Raw genomic sequence first — 25,650 nt, forward strand, 5'->3', positions numbered from 1 at the left:
TTTCCCTGTGATAAATATTTAATTTATGACCAGTCCCTCATCATTGGTGGATAGAAAACTGACTGGATCATCAGGCTTAGAGGGTAGTAATGGGTGGCTCAATGTCTAGTTGGTAGCTGGTATTAAGTTGAGTGCCCAGGGGTTGGCCCTAGGGCCAGTTTTGTTCAGTATCTTCATCAGTGAGCTGGAAGATGGGATGTAGTGCATCCTCAACAAGTTTGCAGATGACACCAAACTGTGGGAAGTAGTAGATATGCTGGAGGGTAGGGCTAGGATTCAGGGTGACCTAGACAAATTGGAGGATTTAGATCAAAACAAATCTCATAAGGTTCATTAAGGACAAGTGCAAAGTCCTGCACTTAGGACAGAACAACCCCATGTAGTGGTACAGGCTGGGGATCGACTGAATAAAGAGCAGCTCTGAAGAAAAGGACCTGGGGGTTACAATGGACAATAAGCTGAATATGAGCCAATAGCATGCCATTGTTGCCAAGACAGCTAACAGCATACTGGGCTGCATTGCTAGGATCATTGCCAGCAGATCATGGGAAGTGATTATTCCCCTCTGTTCAGCACTGGTGAAGCCACATCTGGAGTCCTGTGTCCAGTTTTGGGCCCTCCACTACAAAAAGATGTAGACAAATTGGAAAGTCCAGTGGATGGCAATGAAAGGGCTGAAGTACGTAACTTATGAGAAGAGGCTGAGGGAACTGGGCTTATTTAGTATAGAAAAGAGAATACTGAGCAGAGATTTAACAGCAGCCTTCAACTACCTGAAAAGGTGTTCAAAAGAGGATGGAGTTAGACTGTTCTCAGTGGTGGTAGATAACAGAAGAAGGAACAATGGTGTCAAATTGCAGCAAGGGAAGGCTAAGTTAGGTATTAAAAAAAACTCTCACTGGGAGGGTAGTAAAGCACTGGGACAGATTATTGACAGAGGGGTCTAAATTACATGAGGTAACAGTGTCAATCCACATCCTTATTAATAAACTGAGGAGATTTGCCTTTGATGATTATAGGGTAGAATGGGTAGCAAACTGGCTCAGGGGTCGCACTCAGAGGGTGGTGGTGGATGGGTCAGTATCAGCCTGGAAAGATGTGTGCAGTGGAGTTCCTCAGGTGCTGTTCAACATCAACATCAGTGATCTGGACAAGGGGGTGGGAAGCACCCTGTCCAAATTCACGGATGACACAAAAATATGGGGTGAAGCTAGCACCCTGGAGAGGAGGAACCAGATCCAGGATGACCTTGACAAGTTGGGGAAGTGGGCAGACAGCAACAGGATGCAATTCAATAAGGACAAGTGCAAGGTGCTACATCTAAGGAAGAAAAAATTGCCATCATACCTATAGGCTGGAGGGTGACCTTCTCAGCACCGCTGAGGCAGAAAGAGATCTTCGAGTCACTGTTGACTCCAGGCTGAACATGAGCCGTCAATGTGATGAAGTAGTCGGAAGAGCCAATCGCACCTTGTCATGCATCCATAGGTACTTCACAAACAGGTCCAGGGAGGTGATTCTCCCTCTCTACGTGGCACTGGTCAGGCTGCAGCTGGAGTACTGTGTCCAGTTCTGGATGTTGCAGTTCAAGCGGGATGAGGGCAACCTGGAGAGGATCCAAAGAAGAGCCACCCAGCTGATTGGAGGCCTGCAGGGAAGGCCCTATGAGGAAAGGCTAAGGGACCTTAACCTCTTCAGCCTCTCAAAGAGAAGGCTGGGAGGAGACCTTGTGGTGGCATACAAATTCATAAAGGGAGAGCAACACGAAGTAGGCAACGATCTGTTTACCAGAGCATCCCCTGGAACAACAAGGAACAATGGCCACAAGCTATTGGAGAGTAGGTTTCGACTGGACATTAGAAAAAGGTTCTTCATGGTCAGGGTTGTCAGGATCTAGAATGGGCTTCCAAGGGAGCTGGTTCTCCCCCCATCCTTGGTGGTCTTCAAGAGGAGATTGGACATGCACCTGGCTGGGATCACATAATCCCAGGTTTGGTGACCCTTTTCTTGCCTGCCAGGGGCAGGGGGTCATACTAGATGGCCCACTGAGGTCCCTTCCAGCCCTAGAATCTATGAATCACATATTAGTAAACAGATACCCTGAGCAATGATCCTGCTTAAAACAGGGGATTAGGCTAGACATAGATATAGTGCATAGAATTGCATAACATAGCGCTTGAGGGAACGTCCCTCAAGAAGTCATCTAGCCTAATCCCCTGTTTTAGTCAGGATCATTGTTATCTGAGCCGTCCCAGATAACCATTTATCTAACCTGTCCTGAAACACGTGTACTGATGGAAACTCTACAACCTCACTAGGTGATTTGTTCCAGTGTTTAATCACCCTAAGGGGTAGATATTTCTTTCTAATATTTAATCTGTATTTCATGTTTTTCAATTTAACCCCATTACTTCTTACCCTGTCCTCTGAACACAAAGAACAAATGATAACCATCCTTTTTATAATGATTATTTTTTGTATTTGAAAAACTGTTATCCAATCCCCCCTGAGCTGTCTCCTCTGCAGACTAGATACTACAGTTCTTCCAGCCTATTCTCCTATATCATATTTTCTAGACCTTTCATTGTTTTGGTTTCTTTCCTCTGGCCTCTTTCCAACTTGTCTATTTCTTTCTTGAAGCTCAGTGTTCAAAAGTGGACTCAGTATTCCAGAGGAGGCCTCAGTACTGAACAGAGTAGAAAAATCACTTGGATATGACACCCTATCAACATATCCCAACATACTAGTATCCTATTTTGCAACACTATTATTCTGTTGGCTCATATTCAGTACATAGTGCACTATTACTTCTCCTCCCTCCACCCCCAAATCCTTTTCTGCAGTACTGAAGCTTAGCCAGTTGTTCCCCATTTTGTATTATTGCATTTGTATTGTTTATTCCTGACTGTAGCACTTTGCATTTGTTCTTACTGAGTTTCATCTGATTTATTTCAATCCATTTGTCCAACTGATCAAGGTCATTCTGAAGGCTAATCCTATCCTCCAAATTGTCTGCTACACCACTGTGTCTGATGTCATCTGCAGATTTACTTAACATGCACTCAGCCCTATTCCTCACATCATTAATGATGATATTGAACAGAATTGAACCTAGGTCAGTTCTTTGAGAAAACCTACTTAATACTTTCTACCAGTTACATATTGAGCCACAGATAACTATACTTTGAATACAATGGTTGCATATACATGAGACATCTACTATGGAGAAGAGTAATTAGCTCTGCAGTAAATGTCTCACATCTACGCATGCAGCCCTATTAGGCTGGAATAAACTAATAAACTCTGCAGCAGCATAGTCCTTGTAAAAACAAGTACTTTCTTGATGGGGATTTTTTTTTTACTCTATAGCCACATGTGTAGACACTGACATGACTGGCTGAGGCACAAGGGTGCTTCAGTGAAGAAGCTGCCTGCCTAGTGTTGCATTGAAGCACTCTCATGCCCTAGCCAACCCCTTCCACAGCACATTTATCTGGGTTGGAGCAGCCCCAGGCCCCCTGCCCACTGGGGCTGCTCCGACCTGGCTCAACATGCTGTAGTCCTGGATGCATGTGTATATACAACTCCCAGCAGCAATAAATTTTGGTGCAATAAGCACCAGAATTGATTGTTCTGCATGTGTAGAGGCACCCAATGAGTTACAGTCGTGCACCTTACTTTCTTAGTTTATTGTAACAGGGTGGCCTCATCATCAAGTCTTCGCTGGCCGCCCTGCTCCTCAGGTAACCACCCACTTACTCTCCTGCCGCGCCTTGATGAAAAAATATGAGAGTTGTTACTAAGGTGGGAAGCTACTCATTACTCGTCCTGCTGACAAAGGCCTAATACCCACTCCAACCTCCCCTCCATGGGTCCCATGCTTCACAGATGTTACTCTGATGTTACTTCTCTGGCCTATGGCCGGAGCTAACTGGGCACACAGTGGTAGCTCTTTTCTACAGCCCAGGAGGGCCATTCACACACTACCACTCTCTCACCGGGGTCTCACTCACTCCACTGGCTCTCACCCAGCCTCTTTCATACTTCCCTCTCTCAGGGGCCACGCTTATGCCACCCGGCTTCAGACTTAGCTCTCCTTGCCTCGGTCAGCCCCAATGCAGTCTGTTGGGTATCTCCTGCTACCCTCACCTGAGCGTTGACTGAGTGCTTGTACGACTGTAGGCCTATTTCACTCCTAGCCCCTCACCAGACCACTATGACCCCACTGGGCCTCCTCACTCACCTACACTCACAGGCCACTCTGTTCATCGCCCCTCTCACAGAGGGTCTCACTAATCGTCGCCTCTCTCACTCAGGGTCTCATTCGTGCCCTCAGGCTTTCCTCTGCTGCCTGGGTGTGGCCCCAGGTCCCTCCTCCAGCCTGAGCTCTGCCACAGAGCTTCTTAACCAAGGGCCCTGGGCTCCCCCTGCTCACTAAAAGACCACCAGGGATGTGGGGCTGGGGTTATTAAGGCTCCCCGACCCACCTTTCACCAGGGAGGTAACGGGCGTGGCATTTCCTGGGGGCTCCCACGCCACTAGAAGCCCCTCCAGACCACCCTTCCCCAGCAGGGTACAGTTTTACATCTTTCCCAGGACAAGGGGTCACCTCCTCCCCTTAGCCTCTGCCCTTACCTCCTGACTCTGGCCAGAGCAGCTTTTCAGCCTGATGTTTCCTCCTTCCTGTAGCAAACTGCAGCCCAGCTTATATCCCTGGGCCAAAATGGCTGCGCTGATCAGGCACCTAGCTGCTGCCTGTTTGCTGCTCTTAAAGTGGCAGACATCAAAGGTGCCCTGCCACATTTACATATGAGAATATCATGACCAATGGTGTAAAAAACCCTTATTGAAGTCAAGGTATATCATATCTCCTGTTCTTCCTATCCATAAAGCTCAGCACCCTGTTATAGAAGGCAATCAAGTTGATTAGGCATGACCTGCTTTTGACAAAATTATGCTGGCTTTTTCTTAATCCCTTTTTATCCTATAGATTCTTAGAAATGAATTTTGCAAAAGAACCTAGAAAAAAGAGTTTGTTAGGACTCACTTGAGGGTCTGCTAAAGAAAACTATTTACAGTGCACCCAGGAATTGGTTCTTGAGCACCATCTACTGGCACCATATCTATTCTCTCTCTCTCTCTAGGTACCAGATCCAAACAGGACATTGGTGACCATGGTCTTCCACAAACCTCTTCTCTTTTAGACATACAGAATTTCCAGTCAGTGGTGACCCATATGGGGTGTATGGGGGTGCACATGCACCCCCTGAGAGCGCTGGTGCACCCCCTGACAGGCCACGCACCCTGCTTAGCCCCCCCTGCAAGCGTCAGCCAGAGAGTGCGAGCGCCAGATGAAGCGCTGCGCCCACTTCTGGGAGTGCTGTGGCTGCTTCTGAATTGGTGCAATCAGCCGTGGGGGACCTCCCCTCCCCCCCCCCATCACTGACTGGTCGCTGGGGGGGTCGTGCCCCCCCTGACTAAGGTGGCATCAGTTGCCCATGTTTCCAGTATTAATACATTCATCCATTTAGATAGACTCCTGACATAAGTCAACCTCTGTCTTCTGTGATCTCTCCTTCCTTCAATCTTTCCAATTCTGACCAAACTTTCTATTTCCTTTTTCCTCCTAACATGTCTGAGAAACTCCATCTGTCTCTTTCTGATGATATGTGCACCCCCTGATGTATGCAATCCAAAACTCTTGGCTTCGTCCCCAAGAAATTTTACTATTTGTCAATATCTTTTTCATTTTCAGAAATGCATCTTTTGCCATCCCTATTCTCTGTTTTATTTCATGATCACATTTACCATCTGATATTGTCCAGCTTCCCAAATAGTTAAATTTATTGATCTGCCTTATCTGTTCCTTATCTACTTTGTTGTTGCATACAAGAATGATCTTCTTCTTTGTAATTACCATGCATTCTGTTTTTCTACAGGTGATACTGAGACCCTTCTTCTTACTAACAATATTTTCTAAAATTTCCTGCAGCTTCTCTTCTGAATCAGCTATTAAGACTGTGTCATCAGCATAACACAAGTTGTTCAAATTCTGTCCGCCAATGATCAGCCCTGGTAAATCCTCAATCTCCCTCAGTATTTTCTCACTGTAAAAGTTAAACAGGTCAGGTGAAAAGACACAGCCTTGTCTCACACCTCTCTTAATTTGAATGAAATCACTTAGTTCATTTTCTATCTTCACTGCTTCAATTTGGTCCCAATAGAGGTTTCTTAAAATTCTCAAGTCTTTGCCATCAATATTCAATTCTTCCAGCATTCTCATTAACTCCTCATGCTTGACTCTATCAAAAGCTTTGGTATAATCAATAAAACACAAGAAAAGGTCTTTCCCCATTTCTACTGCCATCTCTGAAAGCATTCATACCATGAAGATAGCAATTCTTGTACCTTGATCTTCAATAAAACCACATTGAACTTTTGCAATCCGCGGGCTTATTCTACTTCTAGCTCTCATCGTCAGCTTTAATAGGATCTTTGTCACGTGCCTCATTATACTGATGGTTTGATGCGGTTCACATTCAGTGGCTCCCTCCTACTTATCTATACAGAGATATAGAACACTCTGGTAACAGATTTAGGAAGAGAGTTGGTCCTGGAAAGAGCATTCCCTTCTCAGTCCTAGCTGGGATATTCCCAGGGCACGGAGAATAGGCTGGGAGAGAGTCACATGCTCACTTCCTTCTACACTATACTGCCTGTAACATTTGAAAGTAGAAAGCTGATATTAAGATCTGAGTTCCATTTGTTCCACAGCAGTTTGCCTATAACCTCCCCCAATAACATAATTTGGGATGGAGGTGAGCAGAGCACCAGCTCCAGGCAATGACTTAGAAGGAGCACTGGAATGGTGCTTCCCACACAAATCCACACCCCGAAAGCAAAAGCAGCACCATGGCCCTGGTGTTGCAGCAGTAGCCAGGCACAAGAACACTACAATGCTGCTGTAGGAGCAACACTTGGGGCATGCAGACCATGTCATAGCAGCAACAGCCAGAGATTGTTTTTGAGTCCCTAAATAGGTAAGACACTTCCCCGCCCTTCTCTCCCCTGCTCTCAGGACTGTATCCCTTCCAGTGCTCAGAGGCGCCTCCCCCTCCTTCACTTACCTTCAGGGCTTGCCTGGGATGCAAACCCTGCTTGTTAGGCCTCTGGCTTCTCCTATCTGTTAACAGCATGCATTGTATTTCTCTGTGCTCTGCCTTGGCTGTTTCAGAGGGCATGGGCAGGCATGATTTCTATGCTGCCTCTCCTGGGCTACATCATGGGGAACAAACTTTGAAATCTAGTTGGTGATTCACTGGAGATCTTATTTTTCATCATTTTTTTTCCTTCCTTCATTCCTGGCTATTTTCAAATAAATGTTTGAAAATAAGTGGGTTCCTCTGCTGACCACTATGAATGTGATCATTCATCACATGTGATGGTTGGGGTGATATGGCCTTTTTGTTTGTCACAACAATGCTCTGAGGCTGAAAATACCTGCTGGCCAAAGTTAATTCAGGGAGAAGTTCTGCCCATGATGTCAGCAGCACAGGTAATAATATCACTCCACAAGCATGTCAGCCTGAGGGGAAATCTTGATGGAGGGTGATGTGGAAGTTCAGGCATTGTATCTTTTGTGATTTTGTTCTTGACCATAATAGAAGGGCTATGAATAGAACAGAACTCCTCAGAAAATGCCAGATAAAGACATAACTAATATTTACAACCCTGCACCACCTGAGCAAATTTCTCTGACAGCATGCAAGTAAAATGAGCTGTTTTCTTTCTCCTAGGTGACATTGGAGGTCAGATGGGACTATTTATTGGTGCTAGTATCCTGACCATTCTAGAGCTCTTTGATTATATTTATGAGGTAAGATCCCCATTTTGGGTTCCTCATTCAGGATGGATGGTGTTACCCTCCTTAACTGGGTAAACATTGTGCTTGCCTAAGAGCAACCCTTGGCCCTCCCCTGACTGACCTTCCCTGAAGAGGTCCTGTTGCACTCACTTCCCAGGTGCACAGGTCATCTGTTTGAACCATTGCTGTCTGCAACCCCTTATGGGGCACAATTTCTTTGCACAGCCTGCTCTGTGATCACCTGACATTGCCTATCAGCTGATGCTGCACCCCTAAAATATTGCACTACATCCCTCCTGCAAAATGTAAAACCAAAAAACATAGCTGAACCCTGGAGTCTCTAGTGATATTGAGCCTCTTACCTCCCAGGCACTTCTACGCCAGTTTCACTTGGGGATAGCTAGAAGCTGTTCCACTCCCCCTGCCCTCCCCTGACCCAAACTAGAGGGTGCAAGATACAGGAGGAGGGCCCTACCATGTCTTAGCCCTCCATAGCTGCACGCTTATGGTGTCTGCCCAGGAAATTGGAGACCTGAATTCTAGGTCCCCATCACCCATAGGGGTTTAAATATGCATTTTTGACTTCCTAGCACAGTGCTCTAACCACAAGGACACAGGTTAGCTATTATCCAGGTTCCTTTCCAGATCTCCTTTTGAAGCTGAATCATTTCTCTATGCATTTAATATGCATAGGAAAATGGATGGAGAGCAATGCAGCAGGAAAGATACTGCCCTATTGGAAACAAGGTAGAACCCAAGACCTGCTGCCTTTTGGAGCAGAGTCCATCTCACTGAGACACATAAACTAACTTTTCCTCTTCCATCCAACTCCCCCTGCCACACAGTCCCTATCCTGGCTGCCCAGGGAGTCAGCTTTGCATCACATCACATAAGTTAGCTCCTGAATTAGAAGCAGTGTAGGTTCATCTGCGTGATACTACTAACTGTTCCTGCCACTAGTACTTCTAGCAATACTAATTAGTCCATGGACACTTGCAGTTATGAGTGAGCCTTGGCAGGGTAGTGCAGTATGTGTGAGGGTACCACCTCCAGACAAAATGGATTTACTCTGCAGATAACCCCCACTATCTTTGGAGGGAACTGAACAAGACAAGGATCTGCCTCATTCTGGGAGAAAAAATGATCTTATAGTTAACACACATTTTGGATTTTGGGAGACTTTGTTTGTATCCTTGACTGTGTCATAGGTTTACTGGGGAAGTGAATGATTTCTGTGGCTTATCCTAGTTCATAAGTGCCTGAACAGGGTGCTGGAACATGCTAAACACATGCACAGAGCTTAGTTGTCATCATGAATCTCATTAACCTTGTTAGAAAAGAAGTTAAGGATCCATGATTAGGCACATGGATCACACTGTACACAGGACATTTTTTCACTGCATTTGGGCATGGAGATGGATTTGGATTTTTAATTGCCAGCTCTTAATCTGGCGCTGAATCTGCCAACAAAAAAAGGAGACTGAAGGGGACTGGGAGAAGCGATTTGACGGGAGAATATTAGCAGATATTATTTTCATTTGAAGAAAAAACCAAAAGTGGAACTCAGCAAGCTGTGAAACACACCCAAATATTTTTTCTAGCATTGAGAAACCTTAGCTGGGTCCACATGAAGCAGCAGTCTACAGGAAGTGTAATAATGTCATTTCATAACTGCCTCTTTCCAATCATAACAGTGACACAAATGAATCAGCCAAACAGAATAAGAACATGAGCTTCTTGTGTTCATGGGAATGGTCATTTATGCTACCAACCAATGAAGTCAAGCCATTTCTTGGAGCTCAGGTTGTGGGGCTGATGTGCCCTCTACTCCATCTAATAGGTGGAAGGAGAATATTCTCCCAACTGCTACCTGTGCTCAGTACTCTGTATGGGCGCATCTACATGAGATGCACCACTGCACAGTAGCTTGGTTTACTGTGCAGTAAAGTCGAGCATCTACATGTGTGTGCCCTTACTGTGCAGTAAAAGTAGCTAATCATGATTAAATTTGCTACCTGCAAATGTAGATAGCAAATTTAAGCATGATTAGTAAGTACACAGTTAAAGCATGTGTAGACATGACCCGGCAGCAAATTTGCTGCCAGGTCTGCCCAGCCACTAGGGACTAGGAGCCTCTCTTGCACAAGGACTAGGCTGCCTCTATGGCAGCCCCTAGCTGCAGGCTATAACACCCTGTGGACATGTTGTGCCATGGGACACACAGACCAGGGAGCCTGAGAACACTGCAGGCCCTGAGTGTGCCCGTGGGCAGGCCACAGCCCTGGTGTGCCTGCTTCCCAGGACCTCAGCAGTGCTGCCTGGCCCTGCCCAGCCACGGGGCTGCCAGGACACTGATGTCAGGGCCAGAAGCCTGCTGCAGCCTCTGTCCAGGCTTGCCAGCCCCCAGGGCCACCTGCAGCCAGCTCTGTGCATCAGGGCCAGCAGTACCTGCCTGCTGCACACTTCCAGCAGCCTGCCCTGCAGCTGCTGCGGGGCATAGCCTCTGCTGCACAGCTGCCAGTTCCTTGCCATGCCCCTGTGCTGGGCACTGCTGGTAGCTGCCCAGGGCTGACAACAGAGGGACAGCTGCATGGGGACCCAGAGAGCTGGCACAGGACGCAGCAGCATGACCTCATCCTCCCTGTCTAAGTCTGCCACCACCTGTGTGCACACACCTGGGACCCCAACTGGAGCCAGGAAAAGGTTGGTGACCTCGTGGCACTCTTGGGCAATGCAGAGGTGCAGAAGCAGTTTGAGTGGAGTGGGCACTTGAACACCTACATCTATGAGGCCCTGTTGGGTGGGATGCAGGAGTGTGGGCACTCCTGGTTGGTGTGGTAATGCTGCATCAAGATCAAGGCCTTGTGGGCACAGTGGGTGGCTGTGACTGACCACAACTGTCAGTCTGGTTGTTCCCATAAGACCATGCTCTTGATGTGGCAGCTGACCAATATTTTGGTGCCCTGGGACCCAGGCCCAGCACAGAGATTTACACCAGCACAGGTGGGCTGCCCAAGCCCCCACCCACCCTGAGCCCTCTGGTGACACATTGCTGAAGGAGGAACACTTGGGCATTCAGTGTCCCACCATGCCCAGCTCCCTTGACTGCTCAGTCCACTAGGAGCTCAGGGATCCCTGACCAGTGGCTACCTTGCTAGCTCCGCAGCCCAAGACCATGCCTTGAGGAACAGTGGGCCATGACACTGCTGTCTGTCACCAGCACCAGCTCCTCCCTGGTGGGGAGCCCTGACTGGGTGCCTGCATGCTGTGCACCATGGGCCCAGGATACCAGGTGCTGCTGTATGCCATCACCAACAGGGAGAACCATGCCAAGCCACCAGCCTTGCCAGCCCTGGACACATGGTAAGACCCACACTAGGGGGGAAAGGCCCTCCTCACTTCACCCCCCACCCCTGCCACTGCCCCTGCCCCCCCTCCCCACCCAGTCTATCTGCGCTCCCCTGGCCCCGGGTTCTCTGCCACAGCACACAGAGAGGTGGGACACAGTACAAAACTTTATTGAGCGGTCTGTACCCCCACAGCTGGGTGGTCATGGGCTTCTCACACATTGAGGAAGGTGTTAATATCAGCAGTGATGTCCTCCTCAGCAGTGGGGGGCAGGGACATGTAGTGCTGCCACAAGTAGCCCTCCAGACAGTGGCGGAGGTTGCAGGGCAGCCTGGGCTTGCCACCTACACCATTGTAGCTCAGGCTCCCATGCCAGTTGTGAAGGTGTGCCCAGGGCACCAGGAGGATTGGTAGCAGCAGGGTGTAGTGGGTTGGGCATGCCTCAGCCTGCACAAAGAGCTCATCACACTCCACCTCGGGCACATGCAGCAGGGGCACACTTGAGGAGCAGTGGGGGCCTGGCCCCAGGGTGCCTCCCCAGAGAGGCCCTCTGCAGGGGGGGTGGGGGCATGGCCAGCTCCTCGCTCCTGTTGGCTGGGAACCAGTGAGCCCCGAGTCTGGGTGCCATGGGCTGGGCAGCAGTGCAGCAGACCGGTTGGTCTGTAGGGGGAAAGGGAATGGAGCGGGGTCTGAAGCCAAAGGAGCAGGTGCTGCCAGAAGCCTGGCCTGTCCCACCCTAGAAAGGGGTGGAGGAGGCAGGCTGCCTGCGGCCAGCACCCAGTGGGCCACTGGCCCCAGGGAACCATGTGAGGATGGGGGTTCAGCTGGTAGCCGCCTGGGCCAGGGCTGCCTGCCTGACTTACCATGGTCCCTCGTGCACTCGTGCATGGCCAACCCCTGATTTGAGACCGGACACTGCATGGCCCCAACACAGAGCAACTTATCTCTCAAATGTTGCGAACTCTTACAAAAGTCTTCTATTTCTTGCCTCTGCAGGGCCAGCATTTGGACATGGAGGAGAGGCTGCAGGGATAAGCGAGGATGTGGGCTCAGGAACACCACTTCCCAGTGCTGGAGCCCTGCAGATACCTCAGCTGTGCCAGAAGTGCACATGACATAGAGCCCTCCACTTCCAGCAGCTGGTGCTGGTGGCCAGGGAATGGGAGGAGCATGCTCAGACCTGGTGGGAGGATGACCTTGCCTGCCAGGAGAGGTGGGGGGCACAGGATATTGCCCAGGAGACCACCCAGGAGGAGGCACGGGACTAAGCAGAGTGCAAGTTCTGGGCCGAGGTCCTGGCCCTAGTCCTAGAGTCAGGAGCACATGCAGGTCCTGTGGGCCCAAAATAACATCCTGGGCCAAACTATGGAGGCCACAGATGATGACCACCAGACCCTAGACACTTTCCTGGGCCTGGTGGTCTCATTTATGCCTGCCACTGCCTGACCCCAGCCCTAGCCCCACAGGCCCCCTGGCAGTCACCCACCAACCCACAGCAGGCCCCCACCTAGTCCTGGTAGGAGGTCCTCCACTGCTTCTGGCACCTGCCCCAGGTCCAGTGCCACCCCTCTAGGCTCCAGCCCACCATTTATCCCATCACACAGGTACAAGTTGGAGCTGCCTGGAGCGGTGCTGGGACTTGACATATGCCCTGATGGGCATAGACTTTGCCAGCCAGAGAGGGAGCCACCCACCTCAGAGGAGCACTAGCAGCCAATGCCCCTGGGCAAGCCCCACTCCCACCTCAGTCACCGCAGCATCCTCACTTGCAAGGGAACAAACACCTGAGGCCAGGGTTCTGGCCTCCTTCCCCTGGGCTCTGCCCCAAAGGTGCCCCAACCCCAGGTCCCCCCATTCCAGGACACAAAACAGACACTTTGTATATAGTTTTCAAATTAGGAAGGAGGTATGGTTAGAGCTGGTGGGTGGGGAGGGTGGTAGAGGGGCTCTGTTTGTCGGTGAGGTGGGGGGAGGGGCTCTGTGTGTTGGGGAGAGAGTGGGGAGGGATAATCAGGAGTGAACTGTGAGTGGAATAAAAATGTGTTCTTTGGATCCGTGCCTGTCATGAGAGTGGTGCTGGGGGTGGGCAGGGAGTATGGGTCTGTGGGTAGTGGGGCAAGATGGGGGAGGGCAAGATGGGGGTGGTCCATGAGAGCATCCTGCACGCAGTGCCTGGTTTCCTCTGGTGGGTGCATGGCTCTCCCGGGGCCTCAGTGGGGGGGACCCACTGCTGCTGCTGCCACCGCAGCTGGTGCTTCCCTCTGCCCAGGCCTTGTAAAACAACACTCCCTGGGCCTCACAGATATTGTGCAGTGCACAGGCTGCAACGAAGACTCAGAGGACGTCCTCAGTGACTTCAAGGCGGGCAGTGAGGGAACACCAGTGGCCCTCAAGGCTGCTGAAGGCTCACTTTGCCAGGGTACAGGTCTTGCCCAGGCACTGGTTAAAGTGGATATGGTGGGGGTCCAGGTAGCTGGTGTAGGGCTTCATCAGCCAGGGCAGGAGCAGGTAAACAGGGACCCTGATGAGCAGGGGTGGGATGATGACAGCACCCAGCTGCAGCACCCCTGGTGCAAAGTGCCTGCTCTCCACCAACACAGCCAGACTGAAGTTCCTGAAGACACGGGCATTGTGTGCACTGCCCACCCAGCCGGTCCTCACATGGATGAACATGACCTGGTGATCCACAATGACCTGCAGAATCACAGAGAGGAATTCCCTGCGCTATAATAGAAGTAGTCTCCATGGGGAGAGCGGGTGACCAGTATGTGTGTCCCATCCAGGGCCCCGATACACTGGGGGAAGCCCAATGCATGGAAGACTGCCACCACTGCCTGGGGGTCATGGACATGGAGGACAGTGTCTGCCAGCACATCCTGGAGGGCACCACAGACCTCCGAGATGGCCTTCCTGGTGGTGTCCCTGTCCAGACTGAATAGATGTTCCACATACTGGAGGCTGGTGGGCATGGCCAGTTTGAGCAGTTCCAGGGTCAGGTGAGTGTCAATCGGGAATGATGGCCACATGTTGGTGTCCTGACACTGCAGGTGGGACTGGAGCTGATGGAGCAGGCCCCAAAACGTGGCCTAGGTCAGCTGGAAGGCATGTACCCACTGCTCGTTGTCCCAGATGTGCTACACCAAGTGCTGCCACCAGTGCTGACTGAAGTGACGGGCCCAGAGGTGGTGGGGCTGGAGGCCCAGGAGGTTGACGGCTGCCCCGGTGGTGGCCTCAAGGAGCCCTTCATCAATGTCCCCGATGGCAGGAGCTGCACAGCAGTGGTGGGGGTCCTGGAAGGGCATGCTGTGGGCAGGCATGTGGTCACTATGTGTGAGGGAACCGGGCAGGGTGAGCCAGCCATAGGCCAGGAGACAGTCCGTGTGGCAGGCAGCAGTGTGACCAAGGCAACCAGCAGGATTCTGGAACACTGTTCATTGCTTCTAGTGCCAGAGGCTGGAGCAGCCATAGCTGGGAGGCACAGTGGGCACTAACACAGTGCCATGTGCTGCCTCCGTGTGTGGCACGCTGCTCCTCTGAGCACAGGACCTAGCTGCCCAGAGTGCACGGAGCGGTTCTGGGTTTTAAAGATGGCTGGCAGCTGTGGATGGCTTCAAAGATGGCTGCTAGGTGCAAGCAGCTGGGGCCCAAGCTGGGAGCTCCCCCTGGTGGCCACAGGTGTGCCTAGCAGGATTGGAGGGACCTGGCAGCAAATTTGTTGCCAGATCCTTGCATGTGTAGATACCTAGCAAAAATTGCTAGGCACAATAAGTGCACAGTAAGCTACTGTGCAGCAAATCTAGGCACAACTAAATGCACGTGTAGACATGCCCTGTGTTTGTAAAGCCCTAGGCCAATCAAGCTAGTAATAGGGCCTGGAGCTTTTCCCCTGAGTGTCAGTGTTGTGGGTCTAGCTGCAGGGAATTATATCAAAAGAGCTCAGAGACAAGGTGCTATATTATCATATTGACAGGTATGTTGGCGATAGCCCCCCCACCTAAAGTCTAGAAGTGGAGTCAATGGCTGAATGGCAGCTGACCTTACTTCAGCTATTTCCTGTCTGGAGATAAGTCTGTGAAAGAAGCAGGCCAATGCTCTGAACAATAATAACACCTTCCGTCCAAAGCACTTGCCAGAGGGAAGGAGCTATCTTTTAATCCCCATTTGACAATGGAAATCAGGCAGAGGGCTGCAGTGACTTGTTCCAAGGGCTTTCTCTAGATGAGAACCCAGGAATCCTAGCTCGCAGTTTAGTCAAAGCTACTCAACAGGTAGCTTCCCTGCTGGGGAAGCTTTAGGTTCTGCTACTGCAGGGCTCTCATATTTCACATCCTCAAATCCACCTCAGCAGCATAGGGAGAAGCCCAGCCCCAGAGTCTAGCCCAGATGGAGTCCAGTGCCACTGAATTCTTGGAGCAATGAAGGAGTCAAGCTGTCAGATGGCATCACTGTAGTTCCAGCTTCCACTTCATTCTTTTAATGACTGATGATATAAATATTTCATCCTATTAATCATTCCCAAGCAAAACACATGGCTGGCCTGACAGTCCTAGTATTTAACGAGGGTCAGGGAGGGAACTGGCCTTAGTCCAAGCCAGGATCCTTCTACAAGAAGAGCAGCAATGAAAGTCAGATAGTTGAGGGAGTCATTTGATCCTTTGGCTCCCTGCATACAATATTTTCCCCTGGCCCCCAGTGCCATTGTCTCTTCATCCTTCCCACTCACACTCCTCAGAGTGGAGCCCTGCTCTTATCATTAGCTCAACAGCCCCTGAACCCCAACAGCGACACCTTTATGCTGAAATCAGGCCTTTCTGTCCCCCTTCTACCAGGGGGCAAACTTTGGCCCCATGCCTCCATCTCTTTGCAGGGCAAAAGTGCTGAAAGATAGGGTAAGGCTGCTTTACCTAGAACTATTCTGATGCTTCCACCTCATGCCAACACAAAGATCTCTCTCCTGTTTCAGTATGAATGTCCTCACTGTACTCCTGGAATCAAAACTCGTGGTAGACATGATACCGTTTACTAGACCAACTAGATTTTTTTTTTTTTAAATCTTTAATTGCAGACTTTCGAGGACAAGCACCCTTCTTTAGGCATAGGAGAAAAGACTGTAAAAGTTCTCCTGGGTAGAAATGAAAGTTCATATTTCATAGGAGAGTTGAAGGTGTGGTAACATCTCCTGTTTGGAACAGGTCTTTTTATATGCAGATTAAGCTCAGAGAAAAGTTGGAAGAGTTTGATTACCTCAAAGTTGTTTTGTGGTAAGCAGGATGTAGTCATATTTCCTTCTGGTTATGGTGTTTCATATTTCAGAGGAGTAAAAAGATGGAATGCTCTTCTGGGCAGAAATTTCTTATGTGGTAAGGTGTCTCTGAGCTCTGTGATGAGGCTCTGTGATGTACTCCTGGTATATAAAGTAAACTGTGAGTTCAAGTGACAACCTGGGATCTGGTTTATCCCTGTGTGAAGTGGGTTGAGTGTACCTCCTTTGCAAAGCATATCCCAGAAGTATTTGGAGCACTTGGGCATGACGCCTGGTTGGCTAATGTCTAGGGCTGTGCAAGGCTTCGGACAGAGCTTCGGGTCCAGAGAAGCTTTGGACACTGTGGGGTCCGAAGCAGCACATCCGGGTCGAAGCGCTGGCCTCTCCATGGTTTGCAAAGTCCCTTGGACAGAAATTAGTAAGCCTGTGCGAGTCGGCAGCAATCTGATCCAGCTGCTTTGGATGGCCGCGATCTGATCCGGAACTCTGGACTGGGTTTCCGCCTCAGTCCGGCCAAAGCAGCTCCGAAGCTTTGGAGCCACCCCAGAGATCCGGCCATAGGGTATAATGGGGAATCAATGAAATATCTATAACTTTGTTGTTTTTTGTCTGATTTGGATGAAATTTTCAGGAGTGACTCTTCAGAGAGAATGAAGTTCACCAGGTTTCAAGAAGATCGATTCAGGAGTTTGGGGGGAACTGCACCGCAAATTCTTGAAAGCAAAACTCATGTCATGTCTATGTGCTACAACACAGGGGGGTCAAAACTGCAGGGCTGGTAGCTCTTACTGAGGCCACAAAGCCTGCCAGGTTTCAAGAAGATCGGTGGAGGGGTTTGGAGAGAACTGCCCCTCAAGCTGAGGACAAGCAAAACTGGTGCCATGGGTGCTTGTGGGACTGACTGTGTCTGTCTTGGGGCAGGAGGGGGGAGACACTGCTGCAGGCCTGGCTGCTAAGCTGCTGTGTTCCCAGTTACCAATCAATCGTGATTCAGGCAGGGACCAGGGACTCAAGGACCAGCTTAATACACAGGATCTAGCTACTACATAAAGACTTAACGAGCATCAATTAGTACCTAAAAAACCAGGCTAAGGAGAGGAAAGAATCAATACAGACAATCAACTGCCCCAAGACAGAGACAGTCTTAGCACGAGTTTTCCCTGTCAGCAGCTAGGGATGCCGGGCCCCAGGACCCCCCTGCACCGATCTCCTCCACAGCTGGCAGGCGTCACAGCAGGGGCCACCATCCCTGCAGCTGTCACCCCGCTGCGCCTTAACAGACGCAGTGTCACCCATGGCACGAGTTTTGCTTGTCCACAGCTTGAGGTGCAGTTCCCCACAAACCCCTGCACCCATCTCCTTGAAATGTGGCAGCTTTGTGGCCTCAGTAAGAGCTGCCAGCCCTGCAGTTTTGACCCCCCCTGTGGTGTAACACACAGCCGTGACATGAGTTTGGCTTTCAAGGATTTGGAATACAGTTCCCCCCAAACCCCTGCACTGATCTTCTTGAAACTTGACAGGTTTCATGCTCTCAGCAGAGGCTACCATCCCTTCAGGTTTCATCCAAATCAGACAAAAAACAACAAAGTTATAGATATTTAATTGATTCGCCATTATACCCTATGGCCAGATCTCCGAGGCAGCTCCAAAGCTTTGGCCAGATTGAGGCAGAAACCCGGTCCAGAGCTCCGGATCAGATCGCAGCCATCCGAAGCGGCTGGATATGAAGCTGGATCGGATTGCTGCCGACTCACACAGGCCTACTAATTTCTGTCCAAGGGACTTTGCAAACCATGGAGAGGTCACGTCTCTCTCTTGGGATTTTGTAGAAGTTCCTGGATGCTTCCCTCCCTCCTTTTGAAGGGAGTTTATGTAAGCTCAGAATTATTTAGGTCCCGTCATGGGCTGCTCCAATGACCCTGAAGTCTTGGCTTTGACACCATATCTTTCACAAGATGATTGACAGATATGATCTTGCATCACAAAGCTCTACCCAAGATCAAAACTCCAGAGAAAAGCTCACACCTGCCTTGGGCTCACAGTTCTGATCTCACATCTATTTGGGCCAACAAAAGACAGTGGCAAGTCAATTTGCAAATACTTCTTCATCATTAAGAAGCAGGTACATCAAAGAAGGAACAAGCTGCATGGCTTCAGAGTACAGGCATTCAGTATGCACATACTTGAAGAATTGGCTGGGAGGAGGGACCCCAGCCACTGGGAACAGAAACTTATGGGTAATACTCAAACTTAAAGAAGAACAAAATCAGTTTGGACCATTTTTGAGAGGAGGAATACTGGGACTTGCTTTTTATGCTGATTATTAAATGAGGGGCATATGGGGCAGGAGCTCCTATGGGTAGTCTTTATCTCTGTCTCACTCCATCATAGCTTTGAGGACAGCCTCCTTCCAATGGAATTCCCATTTCACAGGAAATTCCTGCACTGCAAAATCTGTTATGTTCTGAATCAGTGCCAGTAAAGTGCCCAGCATACAGCAGCCTTGATTCTGGCTGATAAATCTGGAGCTACCATAGAGCAAGTTATTTATAAATGAGAATATATATTTGTTCTTTGCACTTGATGCTAATTTACCAGTGTTTTCTTGTCAAGGGGTACCTTGTAGATAACTGTGAGTGTAACAGAAGTACTCATTGGGCACTCTACACATTCATTAATGTGATGTAGTTACTGCACAGTAGCACTGGCACAGTTTTTTAGTGATGCTAACTGCGCAGTAGTCAAATACTGATGTGCAGTAGTGTACTAGCATGGGTTTTGCCTGGCACACTACCACAAAGTATTAGGCTACTGTGCAGTTAGCATCTTGTGCAGACGTGCCCACTGGGTGTGTCTACGCTTGCATTTGATCTGGGAGCAGTTTCCTCGTGAGCAAATGCTCCTGGGCAGATGCCTACATGTACAAGGAAGCAGAATCAGATTTGCTGCTAATGACCCCACTTTCTGGGGCCCTGTAATGGGCCCCTGCTGCCACCAGGGGGAGCGGGAGACTCTGGCTGCAGCTGCCTGCAATCAGACGCCATCTTTAAAAGGCAGCCCCATTCCCTGGCCTGCCACCTACCTGGCCAGGGGCAGCACGCGCAGCATGGGGGCAGCATACGGCAGGTCTCTTGTCACAGCCTCTGCCTCCCCATGCCATCGCTGCTCCAGCCCCTGCCCCTGGAAGCAATACACAGTGCCCTGGGCTCCTGCTACCAACCACACTGGCCCTGCTGTCTTGCTGCAGTGACCGCCATCTGGCTTATGGCCATCTGGGCCCTGCAGGCCCCCCAACACGCAAGGACCACCTGGCTGGCCACACTGCATTGTCCCAGGGCTACTGCTGCTGCACAGTGGACCCTGTCTTGCTGGCTGGACCCCAGCAGGGATGCTGATGATGCGTGCCTGGATGCCATCTCCAGGGCCATCCATACTCTCCTAGGCCTCCAGGCCTGCTATCTCTAGGCCAACCCAGTCAGCCAGGACAGGTGGCTGAACATCATTCAGGCCACCTGGAACAATAAGCAGTGGCTGGAGGCATTCTTCATGGCCCTGACCACCTAGGACCTCCTGAAGCAGATCCACCTGCATCTGGAGCAGCAAGACACTGCCGTGCAGCAGCCCCTCCCTGCGGACACCCAGCTGGCCATTGCCTTTCTGAAGCTGACCATGCCCACAAGCCTGCACTATGTCAGCCACCTGTTTGGCATGGGCAAGGCCACTTCTGGGGAGGCCATCCTGGAGGTGTGCAGTGCCTTCCAGGGTGTTCTCAGGCACACAGTGCTCTGGGTGCACAACCCTCTGGTGGTGGTGGTAGGGTTCCCTTGGGATTCCCCTAGTGCATCAGGACCCTGGATGGGACCCACATCCCCGTCACCTGTCCACCTTGTAATGACTGCCCCTACTACAGCCGGTGGGGCTTCCACTCCATCATGCTACAGGCCAGCATTGACCACTGCAACGCCTTCATGAATGTGAGCACCAGCTGGTTGGGCAGTGCCCATGATGCCTGCATCTTCAGGAATTGCTCTCTGCCAGCCCTGGTGCAGAGTTGGCACTTCATCTGGGGTGTGCCAGACCTCCAGTCGGGTGCTGCGGTGGTCCTGCCCCTCCTCATTGGGGACCCCATCTACCCACTTCCCTCCTCACTTATGCAGTCCTACACCAGCCAGATGGACTCTTGCCAGGCTCACTTCAACAGGTGCCTGGGCCAAACCAGCACCCTCATGGAGTGAACCCTCATCCGGCTAAAGGGAGGATGGCACATACTGCCCGCCTTGAGTTTGCTAAGCCCAACATCCCTGGGTCATCATTGCAGCCTTTGTGCTGGATAACACCTGCAAGGCTGGTGGGGAGCTCTTCCATGAGGCCTGGATGGAGAAGGCACAATGGGTGGAGAATGCCTGTCAGTGGGATCACCAGCTGCAGCAGCAGTGACAGTGGTGGGGCCCTCACACTGAGGCCCCAAGTGAGCTGCACACCCACCAGTGGGGGCCAGGGCACTGGGTGTAGGAGGTGCTGGCTGACCACCTCCTTCTATACTCCCCACTGTAGCCCACCTGAACAGCTGCCTACGGACCCCCACCCCACTGCCCACCTCCAGCACCACTCACTGCAGACAGTTCTCAGAAAAACACTTTATTGCCCTTACAACAAACAGCCCCCACCCTCCAATAACAGAGCTCATTTCCCCTCCCTCCCCAACAACAAAGCCCTTCCTCCACCCATCCCACCCACCAATGATAAAACACCCTTGTCCCTGTGCAAAGTATTTACAATGTGGTTTGTGTGTGTTCCGTCCCACGGGGGGGGCTGCGGCGTGGGGGCATCTAGGGGATGGAGCCCAGGGTCCAGCACCCCAGCCCCCCAGCCTCTGACGGTTCCCATGTAGGTACATACACCATGGTGAGCCTGGTGGCCTGGGGGCTCACCCAGGGATGGCGCCGGCTGCTGGTCTCTGAGCGAGGGCAGCTCCCCCTCCAGCAGCCAGTGGCCAGGGTCGGGAGGGCCAGCACATGATCTTGGCCCCATTGTAGGCAGTTTTGAACTGCACCTGAGCCCACAAGGAACCGAGATGAGCAGTGGGGCTGGGCCCAGGTAGGAGACCTGGGGCAGGGGCTCCTGGCCATTGGAGGCAGCACTGGACCTCAACTCAAGCTCATGAAGGGCAGGGGCCTGCTACTAGGCAATGGATGGCTGCCAGGTGCCAGGCAGGACTACAGTTGGGGGCATGGCAGTGGGTGGCATGAAGGCAACTGCCAGAGCCAGAGCCTATACGTGGCAGTCCTCCTTCATGGCCTCCATTGCCCTAGCCATGAGCTCAGCCTGCTGCTGCAGGGCCTCTATGCACTGTGCCTCTAGGGCCAGGAGCTGTGCCATAAATTCCTGGTCTGCCTGGCCCCACACACCCTCACAGGTGATATCCTCTGCCTGCCACCTGTCCTGGTGGGTGACATCCTCCGCCTGCCATGCTCATACATCTACCAGCTGGTCCTCTGAGGCCATCACCGGCTGGTCCAGGAGGAGGGTCCAGTCCTGGGTCCTCTTCCTGCAGAGCTGGTGCATCCGCAGGGCCCTGGCCATGGGCAGCAGCAACCCTGACAGCACATTCCAGCTGCAAACTGTGGCCTCTCCCCCATATGCAGCTTCAGAACCTGAAGAGCCATGAGGAAGAAGCTGTTTGTGAGAGTGTGTGACATTTCTGAGATAAGATGCTGTGTACCAGGGGGCCATGTGCTGCCTGGCCTCAGATTAGGGGTTGTGCATGCATGGGTGCGCATGGACCATAATAAGTCAGCCAGGTAGACCTGGGCCCAGGCAGCCATCAGCTGAGCTCCCCATCCCCACTCGCACCCCAGAAGCCAGTAGGCTGCTGTGTGCTAGCCAAAGGGAGCCTGCCTCCTTCCGCCCCATTCTCAGGCCAGGACAGGCCAGGCTTCTGACAGCACCTGACCTTCCTGACAGCTCCAGGCCCCCAGCCCCCCACTTCTCCTCCTGCAGGCCAGCTTGTCTCCTGTGCTGCCGCAAAGCCCATGTTACCTGGGGTTGGGGGGCACAGAGCTCCCAGACGACTAGGACACAGAGCTAGCCATTCCCCCACCCTCCCTGCAGGGGGCCTCTATGGAGAAGTACCCCAGGACCATCCTCCCACCGCAGAAGTGCTTCATCCCAAGCATGTCCCTGCTGCGAGTGTCCTGGGTGCAGCATGAGGAGCTATTTGAGCAGACTGAGAGGTGCCTGACCCACTGTGCCCTGGTGCTGATAACGGTCATTGTGTCTTGGGCATACATGTGCACCTGGCACAGGACCCTAAGGTTTAACAGTGTGGCGGGCAAGCCCGCACTTCCCCACAATCTTTGCCACTGCTTAGAGGGTTGCATCTGTCTCTGCATTACATGTCCCTGCCCCCCACAGCCAAGGACATTGCCAATGGTATTGACACATTCCTTGGTGTGTGAGAGTCCCCTTCCCATCTAGTTGCATGGGCACAGGCTGCTCAATAAAGTGTTGCACTTTCTCCTGCCTCCCTGCATGCTGTGGGGAATGAAACCTGGGGGCCAGGGGAGCACAGCCAGGCTGGGCAGAAAGGTGGGGCAAAGGCCAGAACCAGGGCTGAGGGCAGGGCCTGAGGCAGAGAGGGCTCTCCCCACCCACTGTGGGGCTTACAATATCGTGGGGTTAATGTGCCCAGAGGCTCCTGTTGGCCCTGGTTAGAGGGTTAGAGGGTAACCCACTCTGCCTGCAAGGCCTTAACCTTTATGCAGCACTGCTGTACCAACCGGTCATATCTGCAATTCGGCGTTTGGCCTGACAGCCTCTTATACATGTGGGTGTTGGGAGTGCCTGCCCTGCACAAATTGCCGCTGAACCTCGGTCTCACACCTCAGTGCCACTAGGTCACCAGTCTCCTCCTGTGACCAGTTGGGGCTCCAGAAGGCAGAGTGTGGCATCAGCAATGATGCCACTGGGGCTCCTGTGCCAGCTCTTTGGGCCTCTGCACAACTGTGCCACTGCTTGAACAGGGTCTGGACAGCTACCTGCAGTGCCCAGTACAGAGACACAGCACGGGACTAGCAGCTGCACAGTGAGGCGAGGCCCTGCAGGAACTGCAGGGTCCAGGCAGGCTGCTGGGGGTTGGCTATGGGCAGCTGAAGCTGACCCCAGTGACCAGGAGCTGGCTGCAGCTGGGCCCAGGTGTTGGTATGCCTGGCAGGAGCCTGCAGCACCCTGCAGGGCTGGACTGCATGGCCCTGTGGTGCCAGAAAGTGCTGCCAGGATACAAGCCAGCTAGTACAACTGGCCTGTAGTCTGTGCAGGGGTAACAGTGGCCAACAGTAACCCCAGACTCCCTGCTCTTGTGCCCCAGGGCTCAAACTGCCTGCAGGCTTTTAAGGGCCTGGGGCTGGGGCTGCCATAGACCCAGCCCAGTCCTAGAGCAGGAGAGGCTCCCAGCCCTGGGGTCCTGGGGATGACCGTAGGCTGGCCCCCTAGTGGCAGGGCTGCACAGGAGCAAATTTACTCCTGGTTGGCATCTACACGTGTGTTTCTGTACAATAACTACTCATGAGTAAATTTGCTACTTGCATTTCCAGGTAGCAAATCTACTCATGAGTAGTGCAGTTTACTGCACAGTAAGCATGTGCACGTGTAGATACACATGCTTACTGTGCAGTAAACTGTGCTACTGCGCAGTAAAGCATTTTGTGTAGATGTACTCACTGAGATGAGCATATAAGAAAGGAATAAAAAAAAGGAAATGGAACTTCCTGATTTCAAACAAAGGCCTTCTTCCACATGCGTGTACAATATTATAACTGTTAAAATGCCAAGTCATTTCCTTTCTTCTTGAATAAAGAAGTTGCTTAAATATCATTGTTAAACAGGTTTTTTTTAACAGATATATTTTTTAAGCTTCCTGGATATTGCATTCACATGTAGCTTATGACAATTGATTAATATTTCCCAAAGTGCCCAAATGAGTTCAGAAGAAACAACTCAATGACTTTCAATGGAATGAGAGTCCTGCGTGCACTTCAGAGCTTAGGAAAAATTATTTCTAAATATACAGTAATGTTTCTACAGTGTAAGGAAGACACTTCAATTATACAGGCCTGCTCCAAATCGCTCTCACAGGACGCATCTACACATGAAATTAATGCCAAGCAGTAAATCCCAGAATATATCACAGTGGAGTTTGTTGCTCCCAGGCACCATGTTTACACCTGCACCTGGGACCTCAGCATGTTGAGCCAAGTCAGAGCAGCCCTGGCTGGCAGGGGCTGTCCAGGAGATCAGCCTGCCAGCCTGGGGCTGCTCCAACCCAACTCAACATACTGCAGAGGGGCTGGCTGGGGCACAAAGGTGCTCCAGTGTGGGGCTAGCCAGCAGGCAGCCCCTGCACTGAAGCACCCTCATACCCCAGCCAGTACCATCAGCATCTACACATCTGATGCTGTGCAGTAAAGAACTCTGCCATAGGATAGTACTTGTATTTCCAAATACTAACCTATGTTGGAGTTAATTAGTTTACTGTGGCTTAAGAGGACTTCCCATATGGAAGCTGAGACTTTACTATGGAGCTGATTAGGCTGATTAGGCAGCTCCACAGTATATGTCTCATGTAAATATGCCCACAGACTCCTAAACAAGACTTCAGAAGACGTTAGGCACCAAAGGGCTTGCTACACCATAGCGGTAACAGATCCCAGTGAAGATAGGACCAAACGTACCCCACATGCCCACACCCACAGTCACATTCTCAACTCAGAAGTAGCTCAGAGAGGTTTTCCCAGGCTTGGTGGTAAGCTTCTGCATATAGAATGAGCTTGCAGGTCTGTGGCATACTGATACCTCTTCTTGGGATGGCCCACCATGATTACAGCATAGACATTAGGCCTGTGTGAAGTGGCTAGTATTCGCTTCAGATTTGGATTCGGCTGATTCGGGGGACAGTGATTCGATTCAGTGATTGAAATCACTGTCCTGATTTGATCTGGCTGAATCTCCAAATCAACCAGGCCAGGCCTATCCCCCTCCCACTCTCCCAGCCCGGCAATGGCTGCCCCAGCTCCCGGCACTTGTAAAAAAAAAAAGACCCGGCTCACCGGGTGCAGCTGGGCAGGGGGTGATCCACTGCCCCACGCTGCATGGGGGGCTCTCCACAAGCCACCTGTCC

General features: G+C 51.3%; 1 protein-coding gene across 1 annotated transcript in view; it reads left to right on the forward strand.

Annotated features, from left to right (window-relative positions):
• LOC102386911 (acid-sensing ion channel 2) overlaps window positions 1–25,650 on the forward strand; it is a 454,052-nt gene that overhangs the window by 410,558 nt on the left and 17,844 nt on the right. The window contains exon 10 of the mRNA XM_025200734.1: window positions 7,797–7,876. Coding sequence (XP_025056519.1) covers window positions 7,797–7,876 — 80 coding nt within the window. The remainder of the gene's footprint in view (window positions 1–7,796; window positions 7,877–25,650) is intronic.

Source organism: Alligator sinensis, unplaced genomic scaffold (genome assembly GCF_000455745.1).
Source record: "Alligator sinensis unplaced genomic scaffold, ASM45574v1 scaffold161_1, whole genome shotgun sequence".
NCBI classification, from domain to species: domain Eukaryota; kingdom Metazoa; phylum Chordata; order Crocodylia; family Alligatoridae; genus Alligator; species Alligator sinensis.